This window comes from Phragmites australis, chromosome 15 (genome assembly GCF_958298935.1).
Source record: "Phragmites australis chromosome 15, lpPhrAust1.1, whole genome shotgun sequence".
Classification (NCBI taxonomy): domain Eukaryota; kingdom Viridiplantae; phylum Streptophyta; class Magnoliopsida; order Poales; family Poaceae; genus Phragmites; species Phragmites australis.
In genome coordinates, this window is record NC_084935.1 from 16,471,887 (window position 1) to 16,493,199 (window position 21,313).

General features: G+C 47.0%; 1 protein-coding gene across 1 annotated transcript in view; it reads left to right on the plus strand.

The window, feature by feature from the left end:
• The first annotated feature begins 1,572 nt into the window (after window positions 1-1,572).
• LOC133892812 (uncharacterized) overlaps window positions 1,573-21,313 on the plus strand; it is a 32,709-nt gene continuing 12,968 nt past the window's right edge. The window contains exons 1-12 of the mRNA XM_062333765.1: window positions 1,573-1,756; window positions 1,855-2,119; window positions 3,207-3,275; window positions 3,378-3,515; window positions 3,605-3,722; window positions 4,294-4,376; window positions 14,958-15,053; window positions 15,283-15,451; window positions 15,535-15,677; window positions 15,764-15,850; window positions 15,956-16,141; window positions 16,655-16,822. Coding sequence (XP_062189749.1) covers window positions 1,620-1,756; window positions 1,855-2,119; window positions 3,207-3,275; window positions 3,378-3,515; window positions 3,605-3,722; window positions 4,294-4,376; window positions 14,958-15,053; window positions 15,283-15,451; window positions 15,535-15,677; window positions 15,764-15,850; window positions 15,956-16,141; window positions 16,655-16,822 — 1,659 coding nt within the window. The 5' untranslated portion in view covers window positions 1,573-1,619. The remainder of the gene's footprint in view (window positions 1,757-1,854; window positions 2,120-3,206; window positions 3,276-3,377; window positions 3,516-3,604; window positions 3,723-4,293; window positions 4,377-14,957; window positions 15,054-15,282; window positions 15,452-15,534; window positions 15,678-15,763; window positions 15,851-15,955; window positions 16,142-16,654; window positions 16,823-21,313) is intronic.

Consider the following 21,313-nt stretch of genomic DNA (forward strand, 5'->3'; position numbering starts at 1 on the left):
ATCCGAACTTCACAACGATCCATCAAAGACTGCTAGGTTATCGGTTTGCACCTCATTTCAATAATTGCAAAGGTGCGATAGATGGCACTCATATACCTGTTGTTGTGCATTCGACAAAGGTGGTTCAACATGTGGGTCGGTATGGATATTCTACTCAAAATATATTGACGATATGTGACTGTGACATGAGGTTCACTTTTGTTGTTGCGGGATGGCCGGGTTCGGTTTATGACATGAGGGTGTTCAATGATGATTTACATAAATATGCTGCTCAGTTTTCACATCCTCCACATGGTATTGTAACATTTTACCTGGTTATCATTTCATTAGATTCAATAATGAAGCTATGTCTCACAATGTATCTTGTTGTTTGTAGAAATTTTTTACCTTGTTTACTCGGGCTATTCAAACCGACCAAGTTTTCTAGCTCCATACAAATGGACTAAGTACCATTTACCGAAGTTTTGAAATGGCCCACGTCCTAGTGGCAAGAAGGAGATATTCAACCACTTGTATTCATCTCTTCGTAATGTGATTGAACTTTTATTTGGTGTTTTGAAGATGAAGTGAAGAATTTTGTTGGACTTACCAAGTTATCCTATACGCAAGTAAACTAAAATAATACATACATTCATGACTCTTTATAACTTCATTCGAGATAGTACTTTGGGTGATGAAGAGTTTGACCAATGTGATCAAGATGAACACTACATGCCGATGTCTTCATTTCAGGGGAGTACAAGTCAACTGAGAGATGAAGAGGGAGGCATGAATGGCTTCCGTGATAATATTGCTAATGCTTTATTTGCTAGGAGAGAGTAATTTGTTCGCCAGAGCATATTTGTATAGATAAAAGTTCACGAATGTATGAATAATTTATCTTTTCACATTTATTTATTTAATTTCATATTTTACAAATATTTTACAAGGCCGATTGAATGTTAAACATATAACAAAAGGATAAACAAGTCGCCAAAATAGTTAAAAATATTACAGATTTTTGCCATCTAAAAACAATCCAGACTCTAATAATCTAAGTTACCAAATATCTTATAGCTTATTTTCCTCTAACTTATTATAATTCACCATCTATAAACTATTTATTATAATCCTAAGCTAAAAAACAAACCTTTATCTTGTTGGAGCTTTATGTGTTCGTCGGCTTGGAGAAGGTGTTCCCTGATTTTCTATAAGAACTCATCACGTTCCAGCATCTGGCGACCAACGGTTTCTAAAGAGTCAATGGGTAAAAAATGTTTTTTAAAAAGCTAAAAAGTAAAAATTCCACGTGGAAGTGGCGTGCAACTCAGGTGCACTCTTCTGAACTTTCATGTCCCGAACTCTCGTCACTCCCCACTTTTCCCCTATGACGTGTGGCCCCGCGGAACCCACCCTCCCCGGTTCAGAACCAGCAGCTGCAAACGCGTAGCGTCAGACTATCCACCTGGAGGGAGCCAATGGCGCCCACCCGAAACTCTCGCTGTCCACTCCTCTCGACTCCCACTCCACTCGACTCTCTAGCAGGGTGCACCTACCACCGGGCCTCCGCATTAAACAACCCCGAATCCACGCAAGCAACGGGAGCCGCCCCGCTTCTACACAACTAAAAGACGGTCGAGATGCTCGCCACGCCCTCCCAAAGCACCGCACCACTCCACCTCCCCTCCCACTCCCACCCGCACTTCCGCTTCCGCTTCCACCGGTGCGGGTCACGAGGCGGCAGGCCACAACGACCCCGCCTCGCTTATCGTCTCAGGTGCACCGCCCCCGATCCAGGTCACCCGATCCGCGATGAGGAGGCTGGCCTGATCGATCTCACCTCACTGACTCCAATTGCTTCGCCTCGCCTCGCAGGTGCTGCGGCGGGGCCTCGCCTGCTGCGTCAGAGGAGGGGGCCGGCGGGAGGATGGCCGCGGCGGGGGAGATGGTGTGGACGCGGGTGCTTGAGGAGGGTGTGTTCAGGTTCGACGCGTCGGAGTCCGCGCGCGCCGCGGCGTGGCCCAGCCTCTCGTTCGCGGACCCGTGGCGGCGGGAGGCGCCGCGGGATGGGACGGACGCCCCCGCGGTGGTACCGGCGTGCGAGGTCGCGGCGGGGGGCGTCCAGAAGGTCCTCATTAAGGTACGCGACGCAGGCATGTGTCGGCCGCTGGGTGGGGGTGAGGCGTGGGTGGCGATTGGCTCGTGGGCGTTCTAGTCATGTAGTGGGGTGGCTATGTGGGGCCTTTTGGATTGTTCCACTTTTATTGATGGGAAACGTGCGAAATGCTTCTTTCGTTTTTTTCAGGATGATATATCAATTCGATGCACAAGTGTATTTTAGCCGTTTCACGAGGCATACAATGCAATCATAGGGATAAATGCATCCATTATATCCAATATTACTTTTGCAGCGAGTGCGTACTAATGGTATAGGGAAGGAAGGGATGTTTTGTTGCCAGCACCACTGACAGCACTTGTAAACGCCTTGATCCAACCGTCCCAAAATCTCTTTACTCATAAGCTAATCTAACCTGAAGTATTTGAACGTTTGGGGCTTCGGGCCATTGATGAAGCGTAAAAGCATGTGTTCTTCTAAAAAAGAAAGTAGAATCTAGTTGTTGATACCAATTATGCAAATATCTCAATTTGAAGGGTGCATCTCAGATGAAAATGCTCAACTTTTGAAATTTTTGCAAATTCATCAGAAATTATATGTAGCAGTTTTCAAATATTCACAGCTACATGTGAGGTTATGTCATGCATCCATGCATTTGTTCTTGAAGTTTTGCATTGATGCATAACATAACCTCACCTATAGCTGTAATTTTGTGACTTTTGAAAACTTCTAAATATATTCTCTAGTGAATTTGCATAATTTTCAGGAGTTAGGCCATTTTCACCTATCCCAATTTTAAGCAGTCGGTGTTACTGAGTCCAGTTGGCATCCTAATTGTTTGGTCATCATATACACCAAAATTGTTAACCATTTGCAATTTCATTTGGTGGCTGGAAACTGGTGGTTTCAGTTGAAAACTGGAACCGACATGTTTCCTGTTTTTGCATCCATTATGGTTTTATTAGACCGGATAATGATAAACTATGTTGTGTTTATTTTAACCTTGATAATTTTATGCCTCTAATATGATCTCCCTGGAACTATAAACATTGACTAAAAATTCAGATGCGCATAGGGCTGCAGGCTTACTTGTTTTCTTTTAATCGAGCAGCTTCCTTCCGGGACATCTTTCTACGGCACTGGAGAAGCAAGTGGCCCACTTGAACGAACTGGCAAACGAGTATGGTATCTGTTTTAAGAAATTATATATTATATATTTTGGTTACCGCTTCTGAAACTAACTTTCCGACCTGTCTTGATATGTTGATATCTTTTTCGTTAGGTTTTCACTTGGAACACAGATGCATGGGGTTTTGGGCCAGGAACCACTTCATTGTACCAGTCACACCCTTGGGTTTTGGCTGTCCTCCCTGATGGAAAATCTTTGGGTGTCCTTGCTGATACCACTCGGCGCTGTGAGGTATGCCGCCATACATTCGTCTATAGCTGACATTTGTTAGAAGTTAACTGATCTGTGTATCTTAACTCAATGATCATTTGCTATAACAGATTAACTTGAGACAAGAGTCTACCATACAGTTTTCTGCGTCATCTGCTTACCCTGTCATTACATTCGGGCCATTTAATACGCCATCTGATGTTATGACATCCTTGTCACATGCAATCGGTATTTCTCCCATGTTTTAACCAATGTCTTATGGCACTGATGTCCATACACAAGTTCTACACTATGTTTATGACAGTCAGATGTACCTTACATGCCAAAGCTTTATTGAGTGAAATTTTATTTCTTTCAGATAAATAATGAAGCTGTGTATCTCTGCTCTATAACGAATGCAGTTCTAATAATAGGAAATATGTAATTCTAATTGATACATTTTGTAAATCTTGATAATATCGTGGTGTTGATTAGCAGAGTCTGTTGTTTATTTGAGTGATTTGACATTATTAGCACTGTTCTATTCATTTTAGACATAGACGTTTTGTAGAGCATTTGAGCACCTGGAGGGTTTTAATGTTGCAGTTGGGTGTGGCCTTGTGGGGTCTCAGTCTTTGCTACTTGCATTGGCCTTGTGTCTGCAATTTTTTTCCCAACTAGACAATAGCTACCTAAGATAGCATCATTGCCTCTTTCTGTCTAATTGGCCATAGCAGAGCACACACACATGCAATTTAGATGTTCAATGTTATTTTACTTGCTGCCTCTTCAAATAAGATGGCATCAAATTCCATTGTAGGTACTGTATCCATGCCCCCAAAATGGTCACTTGGTTATCATCAGTGTCGTTGGAGCTATGATTCTTCTGAGAAAGTACTCAAGGTATTTTCTTGTCAGTGGATTTTCTATTTGTATTTTTCTTTTAGAAGGAAATATTAATGCAATATTTCAGTGGCAGCAACAACTCCTCTTTAATTATGATGATGAATAAAGTGTAGGTGGTCCGGTTAATGTAATGTCCACTTTAGTATCTTCCTTTACTCCACTTCCTAATGCAAATGTCACGTCCTTATTACTGAAGTGCGCCATTGTGAACTAAGAATAGGTGAGTGGTGCATGCATCAAGAGAATTCATCTAGGGCTCCTTAAAAATAAGCGTCTACATGTAGCCTCATTTTAATTACACTCATGTGAATTAGGGTACCACAATAGGATTAGGGCCCACATAATATTCACCCATAAACTGTTCCTTCTTCTTACATGTGTAGATTTAGTTATATATGTTAGACATTGCCGTGTACATGTGTGTGTGGGTCCAGTGCCTGGACGTGCTTAGCCGGCCGACCCAGTCATAGTTGGTTAGAGAGATATGAGGAGATCCTTGATTGGTGGTATTTCTATAAACCTCAAGATCTCCTCAGCCCTATATATGTGTAACCCGGCATCTCATCTAATCAATCATCTTTTCCACACAAATACAATCTCTTTCATGGTATCAGTAGTCTAGGTTATCTCTACCTGCTTCTCTTCCGCACCCAGCGCGCCATCTCCTCCGGCGCTGCTCCATGGCCAACTCGCCGCTGCCACGCGATCCCGCCGCCCCTCAGGATCCCGCCGCCGACGCTGCTGCCCTCCAGCGCAATGAGGAGACTCGCGCTGCACAGGAGGACCGCGAGCGCGCGGCCACGGCCAACCGCGACGCCGCTCTCGCTCGGGCGGCGGAAGCAGAGCGCGAGGCCGCCCTTGCTCAAACCGAGCGCGACGCGGCCGATGCCCGCCTTCGCGACGCCCTCGACCGCGCTGCCCGTGAGCGTGCAGCCGCGGAGCCCCCCCCCCCCCCCCCGCGACGAGGACGCCGCCGCCTCCGCCGCTGGCGATCTTCCCGCCTTCGACGCAACCCTTCTTCAACATGAGGCTGCGGCTCTCCTGAACCTGCACGCTCAAGCCGTCGCCGTGCAGAACATCCGCGCCCTCGTGCCGCTGCTCCTCGACGTCACCTCCACCTTCTACGCCCGGTGGCGCGAGTCCTTCCTCCTCACCGTCGGGAAGTTCTCCTTGGAGCGCCACGTCCTCTCCGACGACGTCGCGCCCAACTCCCCGGACTGGGTGCGCATGGATTGCGTCGTCCGCACCTGGCTCCTTGGCACCATCTCCGACGATCTCGCCGACACCGTCTCCCAGCGCGGTGCCACCGCCCGTGTCACCTGGCTCGCCATCGAGTCCCAGTTTCTCGGGAATCGTACCACCCGCGCCCTCTACGCCGACCAGGAGTTTCGGTCCTTCCAGCAGGGAGATCTCCCCGTTGCCGAGTATTGCCGCCGCTACAAGCGGATGGCCGAGGACCTCCGCGACCTCGGCGAACACATCACCGACCGCACCCTTGTCCTCAACATCATCCGAGGCCTCAACGAGCGCTTCACCGCCATCGGCCTCCATCTCCGCCGCAGCCATCCCTTCCCCTCCTTCCTGCAGGTTCGTGACGACCTGCGGTTGGAGGAGCTCACCATGGACAAGGCCGCCCCCGCCGCGGCTCTTGCAGCCTCGGGGACCGGCGGCCCCAAGCCGCCCGTCCCCAACCCGCCTTCAGCCGCTTCTCGGCCCCCGCCATCATAGCCGCCCCGGCGTTTCCCCCAACAGGTGGTCTCCGGGGCAGCTCCGGTGGCGGATTTGGCGGCGGCGCCCCCCAGCAGCGCGGCAAACGCGGCAAGTGTGGCGGCCGCGCCACCCATGGCTCTGGTGGCAACAGCGGCGGCGCCGGCTCTGCCGCCCCCGGGGGTGCTGCGGGACAGGCTCCCACCGGCGTCTGGCCCAATCTCTATAACCCGTGGTTCGGGTCGATCCACATGTGGCCCGGGCCGCAGGCTCCCACCGCGCCTCGTCCTCCCGCTGGGCCGGCCCAGCCGCCCCACGCCCTGCTCGCTGCTGGACCTCACGGGCAGTGGGCCGGTCAGTGGGGCGTCCCGCCTCCTGTCGCGCCGTACGGCCCACCCGCGGCAGGGTGGGATCAATAGGCCCTAGCGGCCAATTTCCAGACCATGACCCTACAGCAGCCACCGCAACATGAGTGGTATTTCGATTCCAGTGCCACTAATCATATGACCTCCGATGCTGGTATCCTCTCGCACACTATTACTCCATCTTGTCATTCTCCTTCTAACATCGTTGTCGGTAACGGGAACCTTATTCCAGTTACTTCCACTAGCGTTACACACCTTTCTCATAAACTTCGTCTCAATAATGTTCTTGTTTCTCCAAACCTTATTAAAGACCTCATTTCTGTTCGCCAGTTTACCTCTGATAACAACTGTTCTGTGGAGTTTGACCCCTTTGGCTGTTCTGTGAAGGATCTTCCTACTCGGAGGGAAATCGTTAGATGTGACAGCTCCGGACCCCTCTACCCCTTGCGGCTCCCGGCTTCTGCTCTTCATGCGTCCACCTCCTCCTCGCTTTGGCATCAGCGTCTTGGGCACCCTGGACATGAAGTTTTGTCAAAACTAGCCCATTCATCCGCTATTTCTTGTAATAAAAGTGCTAGCGATACTCTTTGTCATACTTGTCAGCTAGGTCGCCATACCCGTCTACCCTTTCATGCGTCGTCTTCGCGTGCTACACGAAATTTTCAGTTAATTCATTGTGATCTTTGGACATCTCCTGTCACTAGCATCTCTGGTCACAAGTATTATCTGGTTATTCTTGACGACTGCTCTCATTACCTTTGGACATTTGCTTTGCGCCTAAAGTCTGACACTTTCACTACCCTCTTTTTTGCTTATGTCCGCACACAGTTTGGGGTCCCCATTCAGGGAGTTCAGTGCGACAACGGCCGCGAGTTCGACAACTTCAGCGCCCGCACATTCTTCCTGTCCCACGGCATTCACCTTCGCATGTCGTGTCCCTACACTTCGATCCAGAACGGTAAAGCTGAACGCATCATTCGTACCACTAATAATGTCGTTCGCTATCTGCTGTTTCAGGTCAGCATCCCCCCCACCTTTTGGGCTGCGGCTCTCAGCACTGCCACGTATCTCCTTAACATTCTTCCAACCAAAACACTCAACTTCTTTACACCTCACTTCGCCCTTCTCGGGTCTCATCCCTCGTACGAGCATCTTCGGGTTTTTGGTTGCAAGTGTTACCCTTACCTTTCCGCCACAGTCCCTCACAAATTAGCCCCCCGCTCCTCCTTATGTGTTTTCCTTGGCTATTCCCCGCACCACAAGGGATATCTTTGCCTTGATCGTCACACAAACCGGGTTATCATCTCGCGCCATGTGGTTTTCGAGGAGTCCTCTTTTCCCTTTTCTGAGGACCCCTCTCCCCCCCCCACGTGCGGCATTTGATTTTTTCGAGGATTCTTCTAACCTGGTGCCGGCTCCCCTTGCGCTGTCACCACCTTTTTCCTCTGCAGGACATTCTGGTGCCATCCCCGCATCGCCACATGCGGCTGGCGCTACTGGAGCTCAGGGCTCCCCCTCTGGTGCGGCCCACCGCGCCCCCGGCGTCATGGCCCAAGGCCCGGCAACTGAAGCGCCGGCTTTGGCCCCGCTCCCATCGTGGCCACCTGTTCGGCCCCCTGCTGGGCCGCCGTCCGCTCGGTCCCATGTTGGGCCGCTTGTTGGGCCCCTGCCACGGGCCTCCGTGATCCCCACTGGTCCTTCGTCGCCCGCCAGTGGGGGTTGCCCACCGGTCACTGGCCGGTACCGCGGCCTCATCTACTCCCGGCACCCGGCCCCGGCTCCGGCGGCTTCCCCAGCGCCGGCCCCGGGCCTGGCTCCGGCGGCTTCTCCGACACTGGCCCCGGCCCCGGTAGCCCCCCAGCGCCGGCTCCCGCCCTGTCGCCCGTCCCGGCAGCCGGTTCTCCAGCTTCGGCGCCCCTTCCTACCGGTGCAGTGCCAGTCCCCCCTGTGACCAACCAACATGGCATGGTCACGCGTGGCAAGCGCGGCTTTCGCCAGCCCGCACTGTTTAAGGCTGCACAACTGTCACCCGTTCCCTGGAGCTACCGCGCTGCACTCGCTGATCCGAACTGGCGAGCCGCCATGGAGGCCGAATACTCAGCGCTTCTGTCCAACCACACATGGGCTCCTTCCTCGACCACCTCGATCCAATGTGGTAACGGGCAAATGGGTATTCAAGCACAAATTCAAAGCATATGGTTCTCTTGAGCGTTACAAGGCACGCTGGGTTCTTCGTGGCTTCACCCAGCGACCCGGTGTTGATTTTACAGAGACGTTCAGTCCCGTCGTCAAGCCAGCCACTGTACGGACTGTCCTCTCTTTGGCTGTCTCACGCTCCTGGCCCATCCATCAGCTCGATGTCAACAATGCCTTCCTCCACGGCACTTTGTCCGAGACAGTTTATTGTGCTCAGCCTTCCGGATTTGAGGACTCTGCTCATCCTGATTACGTGTATCGGCTCAATCGCTCTCTCTATGGACTGAAGCAGGCGCCCCGCGCATGGTACAGCAGATTTGCCTCTCACCTCCTGCGGCTCGGTTTCGTTGAAGCCAAGTCAGACATGTCTCTTTTCGTCTATCACCGTGGAGCGGATTCTGCCTATCTCCTGCTTTATGTCGACGACATTGTGCTGACAGCCTCCTCTACGGGTTTACTGCGGCGCATTATCGATGCCCTTCAGCAGGAGTTCTCCATGAAGGACTTAGGCGGTCTTCATCATTTCCTGGGTATGCATGTACAGCACACAGGCTCCGGTCTCTTTCTCTCTCAGCGGCAGTATATGATTGAGATTCTTGAGCGTGCTGGAATGGTTGACTGCAAGCCTTGCTCAACGCCGGTTGATGTGAATCCGAAGCTCTCTGCGGATGGCGCTCCAGTGTCTGATCCGACAGACTTTCGCAGTCTTGCGGGCGCCCTTCAGTATCTGACCTTCACCAGGCCGGATATTTCCTATGCAGTTCAGCAAGTTTGCCTTCATATGCATGATCCATGGGAGCCTCATCTTGCCGCTCTCAAGCGCATTCTGCGTTACGTCCGCGGCACCCGGCATATGGGCCTGTTTATGCGCCCCTCTTCTCAGTCCGACTTGGTTGTCTATTCTGATGCTGATTGGGCTGGTTGTCCTGACACTCGCAAGTCCACCTCCGGCTATGCGGTATTTCTTGGTGACAATCTGGTCTCGTGGTCGTCTAAGCGTCAGAATACAGTTTCCCACTCCAGTGCTGAGGCTGAGTATCGAGCGGTCGCCAATGCCGTTGCTGAAGCTACTTGGTTACGCCAACTGTTGTCTGAGCTGCACACCCCTCTGCGCAAGACAACTATGGTGTATTGCGATAACATCAGCACAGTCTACATGTCTTCAAACCCCGTTCAGCACCAGCGCACCAAACATGTGGAGATCGACCTACACTTTGTTCGGGAGCGCGTTGCACTTGGTGATGTCCGTGTTCTTCACGTCCCTACGACGTCTCAGTTCGCCGACATCTTCACCAAGGGACTGCCTTCGTCAGTCTTTACGGAGTTCCGGTCCAGTCTAAACGTCCGTTCCACCGACAATTCGACTGCGAGGGCGTGTTAGACATTGCCGTGTACATGTGTGTGTGGGTCCAGTGCCTGGACGTGCTTAGCTGGCCGACCCAGTCATAGTTGGTTAGAGAGATATGAGGAGATCCTTGATTGGTGGTATTTCTATAAACCTCAAGATCTCCTCAGCCCTATATATGTGTGACCCGGCATCTCATCTAATCAATCATCTTTTCCACACAAATACAATCTCTTTCAATATATAGCTTCACTGATCTATGATAATGATGCAAATAATTTATGTATTTAAATATCAAATGTTAAAGCCTCCAATGCAATACTACACACTTTCTCCCACTCTCAATGGGAAATTTATATCACCTATACAATCATGCAGAGTAAAGTGATTGCCATTTTTATTTTCCTTATTCATCTGTTAGTCCCACTGTTACTAAATATATTTCATCAGGGATCCATGCCGTCAATGTTCTGAAATTTTTTGACCACTTATATCCTCTTATATATGTAAAAATATATAGAGTAATCATTTGAATATTATGTAATCAGATCTTTCTTGGAATATATTTTCATGGTGTATATTTTATTATTTGTAGAAGTTCTATTATCAAAAACCTGATCAAAATCTTGCATTCGAGACTTTGAAAAGTAAACAGGCGAACATATGGTAGTGCCAAAAGGAAGCATATGAAAGCATGTTCTTTTGTGACTATCTTTCGATGAAGTAGAAAACATATTTTTATTATCAATGAAACTTTTGTGCTTGTTGTAAGTTGGATACTTGATCATGTTATTGAAAAAACTATATTCAGCTTCGTAGGCCTATTGAAGTTATTGAAAGTGATCATCGACGAGCAAGAACAGATTGATCAACAAGCACAAAACAAGTATGCAAAGCTTTTTTGAGCAGCCGCTTACATGGTCGCACATCTAAGTGCTAGCAGCTCTTTTCGGATGGGAGCCCTCGGAGGACCATGAACGGGAGGCTAACAGCATCACTGTGATGCCTTGATCTTGTGTGCTTAGGTCTCGGTTGTTTTATCCCTTTTTGCTATGGATACTTATATTTTGGTATGGAATGTCCGTGGGCAGAACTCGACCGCGAGACAAAATTTTGTCCGAGATGCTATCAACTTTGTGCATGTCGACATCATCTGTTTATAGGAGACAAAGATGCCGGATATCTCCCAACACTTGATGCTATCTATGTTAGGACCAAACTTTTGTAGCTTTGCCTTCTTGCCAGCCTCTAGAGCCCGTGGTGGAATCCTACTCGCTTGGCGGGATGGGAGCTACCGGGTCCTTTACTCGAGAGTGGACGTTTACTCTGTCTCAATCCAACTCTCACATACAGATAGAGAAGCATGGTGGATGATCGGTTTGTATGGACCTCAAGCAGATGCTGACAAGTTGCTATTCTTGCAAGAAATTCAAGATATCAGAGCCCAATGACTAGGCCCTTGAATGATAACAGGAGACTTTAATCTCATTTATCGGTTGGAGGATAAAAACAACACAAATGTAAATCGTGCGATGATGGGCCGCTTTGGATGGCTGCTGAATAGCATTGATCTCAAGGAACTACCTCTCATCGGGCGCAAATATACGTGGTCGAACGAAAGACTCTCCTACGTTGGTCAAACTCGATCGGGTCTTCTACACCTTCGACTGGGAGCATATGTTCCCCAATTGCCTACTGCAAAGCGCAGCCACAGAAGCTTCTAACCACTGCCCCTTGCTGCTTGGACTCCAAGATAATGAGATGGGAAAGCGTCGTTTCCATTTCGAAGCATTTTGGCCCAAACTGGATGGTTTCCTTCAGGAAGTCTCCAAGGTCTGGTTCGAAACAGAACCTAGACCATGCCCTTTTGAAACAATTTCATCAAAGTTCAAAGCCCTGACTAAAGCCTTGCAAAGTTGGAGCACCAAAAAAGTCGAACATGTACGCACACAGCTGCAACTAGCCCGAGAGATTTTGCACCAAATCGAGATTGCGTAGGACTCTAGGCAATTATCTGAAGATGAGTTATGGCTACGACGTAGGCTCAAGAAACATTGCCTAGGTTTAGCCTCATTGGAACGTACAATTGCGAGATTGCGATCGAGATTGTGCTAGTTACGCGAAGGGGATGCGAACACCGCTTCATCCACCTGCACGCACGCCATCGTAAACGGAAAAATTTCATCCCCAAATTTCTCTACGGTGACCAAGTTCTCACAAAGCAGGAGGATAATGCACAAGTAATCTATGACTTCTACTCTAACCTTCTTGGAGCTCCTATACAACGTGAGTCCTCTCTAAAGCTTGATGCCTTGGGTCTGCTCCCTCACGATCTCAATGCCCTAGAGACTCCTTTCGATGAAGAGGAAGTTTGGGAAACGATCAAGCAACTTCCTTCTGATAAAGTGCCAGGCTCGGACAGAATGATCGGCGGGTTCTACAAAGTATGTTGGCCCATTATAAAGCTTGATATTATCGCAGCGGTGAGCGCTTTTCAACAAGGAAATTCCAGAAATCTATGTCTCCTGAGCCCAACTTATGTGATCTTAATTCCGAAAAAGGATGACGCTGCTCGCGCCAATGACTTCCGTCCGATTAGTCTTGTTCACAACTTTGCCAAGTTAGTTACGAAACTAATGGAGAATCGACTATCACCCTTCCCGCAGCATTTGGTTTCCACAAACCAAAGTGCTTTTGTTAAGGTAGATGCATACATGATAACTTCTTATTGGTGCAGCAAACAACGAGATTTCTACACCGACAAAAAGAACCTCAAATCCTTGTTAAACTGGATATAACAAAGGCTTTTGATTCAGTTTTGTGGCCTTTCTTGTTGGAAGTCCTTCGCAAGCTTGGCTTTGGTCCTGTCTGGTGCAACCTTCTCTGCAATTTACTTGTGACATCTACTTCTAAGGTGCTTCTAAATGGGATCCCTGGAGATGAGATTCAGCTTGGTCGGGGATTGAGGCAGGGAGACCCCTTATCGCCGATGTTATTTATCCTAGTGATGGACGTACTCAACGTTATAGTTAACAAGTCTAGTGCGGAAGGTTTGCTACAACCTCTGTCCAACAGAAACATTCAACATAGGTTCTCTCTATATGCAGATGATGTGGTTTTATTCCTCTGCCCATGTGTTGAGGACCTAAGCATGCTACATGACATCCTGAGGATCTTTGGAGAAGCTTCTGGCCTCAAAATGAATTTATCAAAGAGCAGTGTTACACCGATACATTGCTCGGATAATGAGATCATGGTAATTCAGGAATCTCTGCCATGCGAGATCAGGGAGTTCCCATGCACCTATCTTGGATTGCCTCTCACATTCAAGAAACTGACTAAGGCACAATTGCAGTCGCTCCTTGATAAGATCGTAGACTAACTGCCAGGTTGGAAGGCATCGCTTATGACTCGGGTAGACAGATTGATCCTGGTCTAGGTAGTTCTAACGGCAATGCCAATCTATCACGCTATCGCTTTGGAACTCCCAAATGGGCGCTAAAAGCTATCGACAAGATAAGACGAGCGTTCCTATGGAAAGGAAGAGACCAAGTCAAAGGTGGCCATTGTTTGATTTCTTGGTGAAAGATATGTCAACCCAAGGAGCTGGGAGCCTTGGGTATCCACGACCTCGTGTCTCTTGGATGAGCCTTGAGAATGATATGGCTATGGTTGCATAAAACACAACCTAATAAACCTTGGGCACAATTTGCAATTCTAGTCCATCATAATGTCAAGGCGCTTTTCTCAATCTCAGTTGCAACCAAGGTGGGCAATGGTGCTGCTTTTGGTGTGATCGTTGGCTACATGGACATACTATCACAGACCTGGCGCCTAATCTCATTGGCCTCGTTCCCAAATGGATTGCCAATAGGCGAACTGTGCAAGAAGCCATGGTGGGCAATAGGTGGATTCATGACATACGAGGCGTTGTTTCTCTCAGAGCCCTATCAGAGTATTTGGAGCTGTGGAATGTGATCTCCTAGGTTGTGCTCCATCCTAATTTACAAGACGACCATTACTGGCGTTTCTCTTCCTCTGGACAGTACACAACGAAGTCGGCATATGAGTCCTTCTTGGGAGCTATACTTTTCGAACCTTGGAAGTTGATTTGGAAATCCTAGGCGCTAGGGATCTGCCGCTTCTTCGTATGGCTTGCAATCCACAACAGATGTTGGACAGCTGACCATTTGACTCGAAGAGGCCTCTCACACCCGGCCGCTTGTGTGCTTTGCGATCAACAGGATGAGACCATCAACCATCTCTTGGTCTCTTGTATTTTTGCTCACCAAGTTTGGTTCTACTTGTTCAGTATGGTTGGACTCCTATATTTATCGCCTAGGAACGTCGATGAAACCTTCAGTGATTGGTGGTTCGGATCTGACAAGAAGTTACCAAAACAACAGAGGAAAGGCTTCAACACTTTAGTGATGCTTGGGACATGGATGATTTGGAAACACCAAAATGATTGCGTGTTCAATGGTGCTTCTCCAAACTTGCAAAGACTTCTACATCGGGCTTCTGAGGAGCTTCATCTCTGGCGAGATGCAGGGGTGACTGGGCACGCATACCTTGCCGCCATGGGGCACTAGCGAGCCGCGGGAAGTTTACGTTGGTCCTGTAGCGTTCTTGCCTTACGGAGTATGTTGGGCTTTGAGTAGCTGCGTCGGCTTGTCGATTCATTAGCATATGTTTTTAGCGTGGCAGCGTGCCTGTTGCGTGCTGCTTTGCATTCTGACGTAATGTGCGTTGGTTGTGAGTTATGTTTGTTGGACCTCTTTTCCTCTTCTTAATGCAATGATGCACAGTTCTCCTGCGCATTCGAGAAAAGAAGTTATTGAAACCATTTGTTTGCAGAGCTTCAATTGTGAATTACATAGTTGTCACATGATTCATTTTGAGAGATAGCAATATGTTGTAAATAATATTTTTATCCTGACACTTTGTTATTTATTGCTTCCATAGGTTATTAGAACATTTAGGGAGAAAGGCATTCCTTGCGATGTCGTTTGGATGGACATTGACTATATGGATGGTTTTAGGTGCTTCACGTTTGATGGTGTAAGTACATTTTCTATTTTGGATTCTACATAGAAGTTCTTCTTGAACAACTGCATTATGTTTCTCCTCTGCATGTTTTAAAAATTATACTAATTCAAAATATGAAGTAGAACCTCCAATTATTTGTCCGATCATTATGCACTAAAAAATTGTTCACATTTTGACAACTTCCTATGGCAATTAATCTTATTTGATCCTGTTTGAGCACTTTGCTATTTATATGCTACAGAACCGATTTCCTGACCCAAAATCAATGGTGGAGGATCTCCACTCCATCGGTTGCAAAGCAATTTGGATGCTTGACCCAGGAATCAAGAAGGAGGAGGGCTACTTTGTTTACGAAAGTGGTTCAAAAAATGATGTTTGGATTCAAAAGGAAGATGGCAGCCCATATATTGGTACGTTTCGCTGACTTAAATAAGATCCTTTGTCATCTTCTTGAACATGTTAGGAGGATATGACTCATACATTCTAAATTTAGGGGAGGTATGGCCTGGTGATTGTGTTTTCCCTGATTTTACGTCTGAAAAAACACGTGCCTGGTGGGCTAGTTTGGTAAGGGACTTCATTTCCAATGGCGTTGATGGAATATGGAATGATATGAATGAGCCTGCTGTTTTCAAAGTACGTGATCAATTATTTTTTTAATTTATATCATCTTATTTAGTTTTTCCAAGTGGACTGTAAGTGACGGTGAGCCCAACTTGCAGACTACTACGAAGACAATGCCTGAAAGCAATATCCATAGGGGAGATGCTGATATTGGTGGTGTTCAAAATCATTCGTACTATCACAATGTATGTTTTTGTTCCCCTGCCATGACAGTGGCCAATGGCCATGGAATTAACTCATATTTTTTCTACTTTATATGTATAATATATTTTAGTATTTATGATTTACAGGTCTATGGAATGCTCATGGCAAGATCCACTTATGAAGGAATGGCAATGGGCAACACAGCTAAACGGCCATTTGTTCTTACACGAGCTGGTTTTATAGGAAACCAGCGCTATGCTGCAACATGGACTGGCGATAATCTGTCGAATTGGGAACATTTGCACATGAGTCTACCAATGGTTCTTCAGTTGGTAAGTGAAATATTTGTTCCAAGTGTCCAAAATAGTTCCCTTTTAAAGCTTTTTGAAGGGTCTAGTATTTTCCACTTTTGACAATATGTATCCAATTCACCCTGACACAAATTTTTCTAGTTATTTAGTTAACTGTGCAAATGCTTATGTGTAACTATCTGGTGGCTACTTATTTAAGCATTTAATTAACTGTGATATCTAATTTGACTATGTGTATAATCTTGTGATGTGAAAGTAACCCACAGTCTTTCAGTACTCAATAATACTAGGGTTGAAAACCATGGCCTTCTGCATTAGTCACAAAATTTGTTTCGTCTATAAGTTGTGCTTTCATTACAATCCTGCTATTGATGTTTCTTCCTATCTTTTAAGTTGTAAGGATAGATGCCGTTCTCAATATGTTGACATAAAAAAATTGAAACTATCACAATGGCCAAATTATTTTTACTGTGGTTGATCTGACAAGACTGAAGCATACACTTCTAAGGTCTAACAATATGGTTATCCAATCAGGGTCTCAGTGGTCAACCATTGTCAGGTCCTGATATTGGTGGTTTTGCTGGAAATGCCACTCCAAAACTTTTTGGAAGATGGATGGGTGTTGGTGCCTTGTTTCCATTTTCACGAGGCCATACTGAAACTGGAAGCATTGATCATGAGCCATGGTCCTTTGGCGAAGAGGTATTTCTTCATGCTCCAATAATTGTCATCCACACAAGTGTGTTCATGAACACAGGCAAATTTTGTTGCACTCCCAGAAGCTTGGTTCACTTTGCATGTTTATGCTTCGCTACATTTTATCTTTGCAATGTAATACATAGCTGATACAGTAGTTTATCCGTTATTCTCCTCTCGTTTTGTATACTTGTCACACTTCCATAGGCAAACTTGTTCTTGAGATTGCCATACATTTGTTGAGCATTTCCTCCATTTCATCATGCCAGTCATTAGCAATACATCATGATTTCATCTGCAGTCATTTTTTGGTAAAGGGGTTATTGCTTGCTAGTAACTTCTGTTGCTTAGTGTAGGGCAGATATGCTCATGGGTAGCTTGGCCTGGGGATGATGGCCTGATTTTCCTGGGTTCACCTAAAGTCCGTCAGACATGACTTTTGAACCACAGATTTGTAGGTTGCCACAGCAACAAATACTTCCTCTGTTCTTTTTATTTGACCTTTTTTTACGTTTCATGGTCTCCAAGATGCAACTTTCACCATTTGTTTTTTTATAAATTGTTATTATTATCTAATAGTAAAGTTATATAGCATGAAAATATTTTTGGTGACAATTTTTAATGTAGTTTTTATCTAGCCAATATATATAATTTTAAACATAGTGATGGTCAAAGTTCAAAAAGTTTTGTGACACGAATTCTTATACATAAAAAAGAACGGGTGAGTAAGAATTTCAGGCAATTTAGTTTCTCCAACAAGAAGTAAAGCATATGCCAATATTTTGTTAATGGAATCAGGTAAAACCATATAAGCACCCTCTTATGTGTCAATCGCTCTTCAAACCCTGCTTTCATTACTTAGATCCGTCCACCTCATTTATCCTAAATTGTTATATTAGGTTTTCCCAGAACGACAATATTACTGTCAAAGCTGGTTTTATCTTGTTATTCGTAATGAACTGATTGCTTGTTTCAACTACTTTGGTTGGCATGCAATTGACCAAGATCCAATGATGAATGGTTCCTGAGTTTTTCAATTGGCTGTATATTTTTTTTTCTCGAACGCGCAGGAGAACTGCGTGTCATTTCATTAAAGAAGGAAAAAACGGATACAAAATAAGACACCTCAACGAAAACGCACCCACAACACACACACCATGAACTAGATCAAAATAGCCGCTCCACAACAGGGGGGGGGGGGGGGGGAGACCTAGACACGACCCTAGAGTCCCATGACCAAAGGTAAGAGGTCCTTGGCCCCGGCAGCACACCAAATAGACCCTTCATCTGCCACCGCTCTGACCACCAGAGTCAAGGAAGGTGAGACCTTGTTGAAGACGCAATCAATACGATGCTTCCACAGTTCCCATATGATAAGGATTATGAAGGTATTTAGGCCTTTTCTGTACTGAATATCGACCCCTTTGATCGCCTTATACCACCATCCAGACAAGGAAGAAGTATCCGGTTGGGGTGCTAGAGAATGCAGTCCAATCTTTTGGAAAACTGTGAACCACACCTGCCGAGCGAACACACATGAAGTTAAGAGGTGCTGTATGGTTTCTTCAGCTTGATCACAAAGAGGGCAGGCACTTGGGTGAGGTAATCCTCTTCTTGCCAGCCGATCTCCCGTCCAACAACGGTTAAGGACTGCAAGCCAAATAAAGATCTTGCATCTCAAAGGCGCCCAAGACTTCCAAATGCGCTTCCATGGTGCAAATCTGGTGGAGCCAACAAAGAAAGCATTGTAAGCCGATTTGCTAGAGTAGGAACCAGATTTTGAGAGCTTCCATAGGTGCTGATCCTGAACCCCAGGATCCAGAGAGATGTTTGCCAAAAGGACCCATAACTGAAAGAACTCATCAAGGACGCTAACAGAGAGAGCACCATTGATATCCCTCATCCACCGCCTATTTCCAAGAGCTTGGCACACTGTTCTTTTGTTGAGGGCGCGACGAGGGACGCGTAGGATGAGATTAGGAGCCACTTCGGCAATCGATCTGCTCTGCAGCCACCGGTCAGTCCAGAACATAGTATTTGTGCCATTGCCGACCACCGAAACAACTGCCATATCAAACATGGCCTTCGCATTTGGGTGAACCTTCACCTGTAGCCCTACCCAAGGGCGGGTAGGATCAGTCTTTTGAAGCCATAGCCAACGAATACGGAGAGCCCAACCTTGTGTATTCAGATCATGTATGCCGAGCCCACCGAATTGAATGGGCCTGCATACCCTTTCCCAAGAAACTAGGCAATTGCCTCCATGAGCCTTTTCTTGACCTTTCCATAGGAATCCTCGCCTTCTCTTGTCGATAGCTTTGATAACCCATTTCGGAAGATCCAAGGTGATCATTTGATAAATGGGGGTCGAGGTGAGGACCACGCGGACCATGATGAGTCTACCTGCTCGGTTCATGAGGGAAGCTTTCCATCCCGGAAGCAGATTCGCCACTTTATCAACCAAAGGCTGTAGATCAGCCTTGGAAAGTTTCCTTACTGACAGAGGAAGTCCTAGGTAAGGACAAGGAAAATTTTTGAGCTCACAAGGCAGCTGGTCTGTAATAACGGCTAATTCCTCCTCTTGACATTGGATTGGGATGGCTGAGCATTTTAGCATGTTAGTTCTGAGTCCCGAGACATGGCCGAAAAAATCCACCAGGTGTTTAATCAAATCCAGCTCTAATGCAGAAGGCCGAATGAACAAAATCACATCGTCCGCGTAGATAGAAACCCGGTGTTGCAACCCTCTGACAGGGAGCGGCTGAAGAAGACCCTCCTGACTAGCAAGACCAATTAAAGAATTCAACATATCCATAACCATGATAAAGAGCATGGGGGGTGAGAGGATCCCCCTGACGGAGACCTCTTTGATGATGAATAACCTCACTCGGCTCCCCATTCAAGAGCACTTGGGTGGTAGCAGTAGAAAGAAGACAGCACAATATATTACACCACCGGCGACCAAAACCCAAGCTGCGAAGAACCTCCAAAAGAAAGGACCAAGAAACAGAGTCGAAGGCCTTCAAAATATCCAATTTGAGGAGGACATGAGGAGCCTTCATCCTGTGTAAAGCCCTTGCTGTTTGTTGGACTAAAAAGAAGTTATCCTGTATGCTCCGACCACGGACGAAAGCACTTTGGTTTGTTGAGATCAAGCTTGGTAACCTTGGGGCAAGACGATTTGCAAGAAGTTTCGCCACGAGCTTAGCAAAACTATGAATCAAACTTATAAGGCGGTAGTCCTTTATCAAGATTGCATCCGGCTTCTTGGGAATAAGTGTGAGAAAGGCTGTGTTGAGTAATCTGAAATTTGAAACCCTTCCTTGCTGAACCGCCACAAGAGCCTGCATCAAATCACGCTTGATGATCTGCCAACAAGTTCTATAGAAACGACCCGTAAACCCATCCGGACCCGGCGCCTTATCTTGAGGTAAGGACTTAATGGCTGTCCACACCTCATCTTCAGTAAAGAGGTCATCAAGAGTCACCAAGTCATGTTGCTGAATATGGAGAGCAGAAAAGTCAATTGTGCACTCCCTTTGATCAGCAGCACCCAGCAGCCCAGAAAAGAAATCAAAGGTAGCCGAGAGTTTCTCAGAATGGCTGGTGACGGTTTGCTCATCAACTAGCAGTTTTGCCACAAATTTTTTTTCTTGCGGAACTTAGATTGTTGGTGGAAGAAAGCAGTATTGGCATCCCCTTCTTGCAGAAAGAGAATCCGGGAGCGCAGCCTAGCAATTGTTCGGTCAAGAGAGGCCAAACCAAGACACCGGTGCTTCAGGTTCATGCGCAGCCAATCCTCCTCAACCGAAAGCTGCCGAGAATCCCTAGCAATCTCCAGGCGGTGAAGAATTTCAATCGCCATAGCAAGCTGAATCTTGATGTTGCCCACTTTCCGCTGACTCCAACTTTGAAGCCCTCTACTGAGGCGCTGCAGTTTGGTGTAGACCTTCTCTAAAGGACATGAGACAGCCACAGGAGCATCCCAATTCAATTGTACCGCCTCAAGAAATCCAGCAAGATTAGGCCAGAAACTTTCAAAATGAAAACGGCGTTTACCACGTGCGATGACCTTGAGTCCAAGTAAAAGAGGACAGTGATCGGAAACCACATATGCTGCACTTTGCAGCAAAGAATCAGGGAATAAGTCTTCCCAATCCAAAGAACAGAAGGCCCGGTCGAGTCGAACAAGCGTAGGAGAAGCGCGCTCATTCGACCAAGTGAACTTACGACCCAAGAGGGGGATCTCCTTGACGTCTAAGTCGTCCAAGAGCCGTCGGAAGCGACCCATCATAGCAGGATTCAAATTCGCGTTGTTCTTATCTTCCGCTTGATAAATTAGATTGAAATCCCCCGCCACAAGCCACGGACCAGCACAGAGTGCCTTGATATCACGAAGCTCCTGAAAGAAAACCAATTTGTCAGTGTCCGCTTGAGGGCCGTAAACCCCAGTGAGCCACCAATTGCAGCCATCCTGCTCGGCGAATTGAACCGATA